This window comes from Buceros rhinoceros, unplaced genomic scaffold (assembly GCF_000710305.1).
Source record: "Buceros rhinoceros silvestris isolate BGI_N320 unplaced genomic scaffold, ASM71030v1 scaffold7337, whole genome shotgun sequence".
Classification (NCBI taxonomy): domain Eukaryota; kingdom Metazoa; phylum Chordata; class Aves; order Bucerotiformes; family Bucerotidae; genus Buceros; species Buceros rhinoceros.
The window spans coordinates 109,801-115,355 of record NW_010422701.1 but is presented as its reverse complement, the minus strand read 5'-3'; the positions used below and the strand labels follow the sequence as shown (position 1 = coordinate 115,355).

Below are 5,555 nucleotides of genomic sequence, written 5' to 3'. Positions count from 1 at the left end.
AAGATGGGATGAAATGTCATCCTCCCCGTCCTTCGTGGGGTGGAGGCTGCGGGGACCCCCCCACTTTGTCTCTGGGATCAGTCAGACCGTTATTGTCATGACCTGTTGGGTGTCTGTTTGCAGGGAGAAACACTTATTGAAAACGCCCACCCTGGGAACAGAACATGAACACCAGCCTGTTCAACACAAGTCACCGATCAGACACTACCAGTAAAATACTGAAAAATAAATGTGAGACCACAAATGGGGAACAAAAAATGAGTGAGTTGGGAAGGGTTGCTCGGCAGCAGGCTTTCTCTTGAAAGAACGATCTGTGTGTTTCTGCTTCTAGTAAGTTGTTTGGCCTGTAGTTTTGTTTCTCTCTGGGTTTTTAGTGCTTTTTTGTCAGTGTGTGTCACTTCTGGGAGAGCTGGTGCTGCAGCACCCTGGTTTTTCTGAGGCTGTGTGGACGGAGCACACTGGAGAGGTGTCCACGAGTGCAGGCAAAAGCTCGGTCAGTGCGAGGAGTTCTGTAATGATCGGGTGTTTGGTTGCTGGTGACTAGACTTGTACTATGTACTGGTCTTCGTTTTGGTAAATAACTCCTCGTGCTTGTTTACCTAGAGCTGAACTTGAGCTGTGGACCTTCCCCCCCCGTCTCGGTGTGCTCCTTTGGGAACCCTGCGACATGCCAGCGAGGGAATCCCCCTCAGCCGCTTGTTTTTATCTCTGTTCTGGAAAGTGTGGCTTCCTCCTTGTTATCTCCTGGGGATGAGGAGCTACTCAGGACTGCAGGGTTTTGTTAGCAAGACCTTAGTTTGGAGTGAAGCTGGCTATTAACCAGATTTCTTGGTAATTTTTTACTCTGGGTTCCCCACTGTAGACTGAGAGTGAGCGGAGACTGCAGAATTTCTGTCCTGATGTAGAGCCTGTCCCTCCTTTGCGGTGTGACAGCATCTCTGCTCCAGTTTCCAGTTTCTTTATGCATTATCCATTGGTATGACTCTAGCTTTTTGTCTAAGCATGAAGGCTGGATTTTTTTCCTCTCTTTTTGCCTGCTGTTCTGGATGATAATGAGCACCTTGGGGAAGTGGGGACATGGGTGGCCTTGCTTCAGACAAGCGGGAGAGAGCTGCATGCTTGATGGAAGCACCATGAGCCACGTTACTACTTGTTTTCTTTCTCTGGTTTAGTTGTTGGGATGAGGAACTTTAGAAAAGAGCATAAGGATGTGAAATACTAATTCTCGAGCAATATTTTTACTTGGTGCTTAGTCAGTTTGAGGCGTCTTTTCGGTCCCTAGTATCCACGATTTGGATTTGCTGTGTCCGTGGTGCCCCCTATGGCTGCAGAAGCAGGACCCGTGTCCTGCCGGGCAGTGCTGCTGGGCTGATACTGGAGCAGTGGCCCTGGGCACCCCAGGAAGGGAGCCAAGCGATGAGCTCTCTTAAATAAGGCTATCCAGAGTAACTAATGTGTGGAAGAAAAAGAAAAAAGAAATGGACTAAATGTTTTGTTATGGTTTAGTTGGTCACTTGGGTGTTTTTTCCCTTGTAATGACTTTAGTTTTAATATTAGAGAGGACACACTAGAATATTGATCAGGGACCCTGAATAGCAGAGTCTCATGTTTTAGTAATGTATTTCAGTTGGACAGTGACTTATTTCAGCTGAGGAGCGGGAATCTGCTGATAGCCATTTCCATGCTCTGTGAAAGAAGAATGGGCTCTGGAAAGAATACTAAAAATAGTAACATAAAGTCTAAGTACTGTTCTATTTTAAAAAAATGACAAATTTCATCAGTCACACCTTGCTTAGAATAGTCCGTGTAAAAGAGCCGGTGACAAAGGTTTGCTGAAACCCTTTGAAAGTTGCCACAGTGGTAAAATATCAGCACAAGCGAAAACTGCTGTTGTTTGTATGCTGAGTGTTTGATTGTGTGTCTTTGCAGATGAAGACTGTAAGTGTTGCCTTAGTTTTGTGCCTAAATGTTGGCGTGGACCCTCCTGATGTGGTGAAAACAACTCCCTGTGCCCGCCTGGAGTGTTGGATCGGTGAGTCTCGCGAACTTCCAAGCTCCGGCTAGCTCTGTTAGTCTATAAAAACTGACTCGTGGCACGCAGAGGTTGCCTGGAGTTAAATCTAGGGTGAACAAATGGAACTCTGGCATCTATTTCACTCGGCCTCTGAGTTCGCTGATTGTCCAGCAGTACCTGCTGCCGGAGGTCACCTTTCCTGCTTTCTTCCAACAGAGGTAGCGTGGAGGAAAAAGCTGTTAATTGCTAGCTCTGTTAGTCTATAAAAACTGACTCGTGGCACGCAGAGGTTGCCTGGAGTTAAATCTAGGGTGAACAAATGGAACTCTGGCATCTATTTCACTCGGCCTCTGAGTTCGCTGATTGTCCAGCAGTACCTGCTGCCGGAGGTCACCTTTCCTGCTTTCTTCCAACAGAGGTAGCGTGGAGGAAAAAGCTGTTAATTAGCTGCTTGGGTTCCTTTTAATTGTTGTAGATTTATATGGAAGGAAATCTCTGAGCAGGGACATCTTTGGAGTGCTGTGACTGGCAAAGGTTTGAACTGCCCCTGCCTCGTGCAGTGAGGAAACATGTCTCTGTAGAACGCCGGGCCGTTACTGCCTGTTGAGCGCCTGCTCGCGGGCTGGATTCACTAGGATCCCAAGGATGTTTTGTCGGCAGTTCCCACACCTGGCCTCGCTGCCTGGATGCAGTCTTGGACTAAGTTCCCAAGTTTTTGTTAAGAAATGAAAGATTCCCTTGGGTTTGGAGATTGAGTCCAGTTATCAAGATGAGACAAATGTGAGGTAATACTCGAAGGAAATACCTTGTGTCAGAAAGCTTTCAGAGAGATGTGGTTTTCATCTAGGAAGTGAAAATGTTCAGTCTGCAGCAGGTAACATGCAGAGCACTCTGATCCTGAACTCTGGGGCTTGTGGTAAGCTGCAGAAGAAAATGAATCATTGCACAAAGCGAATTTCTTCAAAAACTTTCAGCACATCTCACTGCTAACCCTGCCTTACCTGCTTTATGCATCAGGACATTTCATTTTTTTTCCAAACTGGAAATGCAGATGACTTTCCAGCAGTTAAAAAGCCACGAACATGCACTAACAAATGGATGTATTCAGTGGAGAGGACAGCTCGGACTTCTCGTTGATACACGAGCAGAGAGCATGCGGAGCATTGCAGAGTCATTAAAATAAAGTTATTAGTGACTATCATCAGCAAGGAGCATTCTGACGGCCGGTTTTTAATTAGCTTTTCGGTGTCTATAGACACAGCACTCGCTTCCATTTCCAGCCAACTTTACATTTCGGAAAAAGGCAATTGCCAAAATACCTGCTGGGTTTTGTCTATACAGCGGTCTCAGGAGAAGCTCGTGGTGCGTGGAACACAGTCTCTCTGCCAGCCATGCAAGGCAGCGGGGAAATCATTCCGGGGCCGCTGCTGCTCTTTGCACCCGAGCCGAGATCACCAGCTTGTGAACTGGTCACAAACGGCTGTCACAGGCGCAGACAAAGCTGCTCGCAGCTCTCGCTGTACCTTCCCGGTGCACCCTTAGAACATCTGAAGTGTTTTGTTTGTCTCTGGCATGAGGCCTTAGCTGGCACCTCCGCTGCAGCCTCCCTCCGGCACCGTTAAAGGCACGGAGAGCTCCGTGCCATGTTAGTCCCGAGGGATCTCGGCCACCAGCCTCATTTGTGCACCCAGCAAGGGGGGGCCAAAAGGTCACAGAACAACTGGGCTGGCATGAGCTGAGTTCAGGAAAATAATGGGTTTCCATCGTTTGGCTCCTGGAACGACACCAGTGCACCTGATTTTTGAATGACGGGTGCCGTTAATAACGCTAATTGCTCTGAAGGTGCTCCAGAGCCCACGAGCTGCATTCCCCTGCTGTCAAGGTGCAGCTGAAGTGTTTTGAATTTCTTTTTCTGCAGTTCAGTTTGGTTCTTCTGAAGGACTAAAAAAAAAAATCTAGCATGTTTCTGCTATTTTTTTTGTTTCCCTTTTTACATTTGAGCAGTAGCTCATGGCACATTAACGCGTTGGGAGGCAGTGGGAGTGCTGCTGGGGGATTGCTGTCCAGGGGCACAAGGGCAGCGGCTCAAACCTCTCCTTAACTGGCAGGGGGAGCGTGGCAGTTCGGAGCACAAGCCCAGCGTGCTGTGTAGAGAGGTTTGCCTGCCAGTCCTGCTGCTGCTGGGCAGGGGGTGCCTGTTCCGTCCTGAGGACAGCTCTGCCAAGGCCTCGGGAGCCGCAGCTGCGGCCCAGACAAGCTCTGGACAGGCTTCTTGAAGGCTGAGTGGACAATTTACTGCTGTTTGGGGAAATGTAAACGGCAAACTCGAGTTCCTGCATGTGGCTCTACACCGGGATGCAAAACTGAAATGAGGTCCTACCTTCTATTCAGTTATGAACCAACTCCCTGCCCCGAATCCTGCCTTCACTCCACTTTACTGTGTTTTGTTTACAAATATTCTAACATGCTGTTAGAAAAATTTGTAAAAAAATTAACTTAATTGATTTGGTTAAACGCTTTTAGAATAATCTCTATTAAATAGCCAAATGTTAGCTGCTCGGTTTTCTGGAACACGTTAACGTGTCAGTTCCTGGCCGTGGTGGTTGAGCAGAGCACAGGAGCTGTGGTCATACGGCTGTGTGCGGGTGGTGGTGATCATCTAGTGAGAAAATTGACTTCTTAAAAACGACACTGAGCCGGAGTCTCTGAAGCAGTAAGCAACAGAAGGAGATGAAGCAGGATTTTACATTCATCAAGCAAAAATGTTTATAATCAAATACATAACCCTTTTAAATCTTTGTCACTATTCATTATAGAAACCTTTTTTTTCCACATTATAAGAAACAAATGTAAAGTCTCTCCTGTCTTTCAAAACAAAACTGTTTTTATTACCTCAGCAAGAGCAATCTTCCAAGTTTGACAGTCTTTCATGAGTTTTACTATGAACTTGAGTGAAGAAATTTGGTCAATTTTGGGTGTTGCGCCCAAGTCAATCCCATGAAGAACGTTTATGAATTTGCAGTTGAACTCATGAGAAGACCCTGCATTAGAATGTCATTAAATGATCTTTCTAGCAAGGAGAACACTGGAGAGGGAAGGCGCGGAAGGCTTTTGGCTCCTTTCTTCTGCGAGGTGGGTGGTGGCCATGCCTTGATGGGGACTTTGGTCTTCCAGGTTGTAGCTCTGGATTTTACAGAAATGCAGTGTGGAGTAGCTAAGGGTTTAAACACACGGAGAATTGGAAATTGTTTCTGCCTCTTGTCAGGCTGAGTGGTTCAGCTGCGGTCAGAAATACTCATTTGTGTTTTATTTCCTAGATCCCCTGTCAATGGGTCCTCAAAAAGCTCTGGAAACCATCGGTGCAAATCTGCAGAAGCAGTATGAGAACTGGCAGCCAAGGGTGAGTATTCCCTGCGCCTCCCTCTGCAGCCATCGATGCGGTACAGCTTTGCCGTGATATTCAACAGGGATGAAAACTAAGACGTGTCTTTTATGTGGCGTGGTGGTCTGGCAGCGTTTGTTTCTTCCTTCATCCATCAGC

General features: G+C 47.0%; 1 protein-coding gene across 1 annotated transcript in view; it reads left to right on the top strand.

Annotated features, from left to right (window-relative positions):
* Nucleotides 1-5,555, top strand: part of RPTOR (regulatory associated protein of MTOR, complex 1) — a gene marked incomplete at its 3' end in the record, with an annotated part of 119,383 nt that overhangs the window by 7,136 nt on the left and 106,692 nt on the right. Inside the window, exons 2-3 of the mRNA XM_010140139.1 lie at nt 1,930-2,032; nt 5,332-5,414. Coding sequence (XP_010138441.1) covers nt 1,930-2,032; nt 5,332-5,414 — 186 coding nt within the window. The remainder of the gene's footprint in view (nt 1-1,929; nt 2,033-5,331; nt 5,415-5,555) is intronic.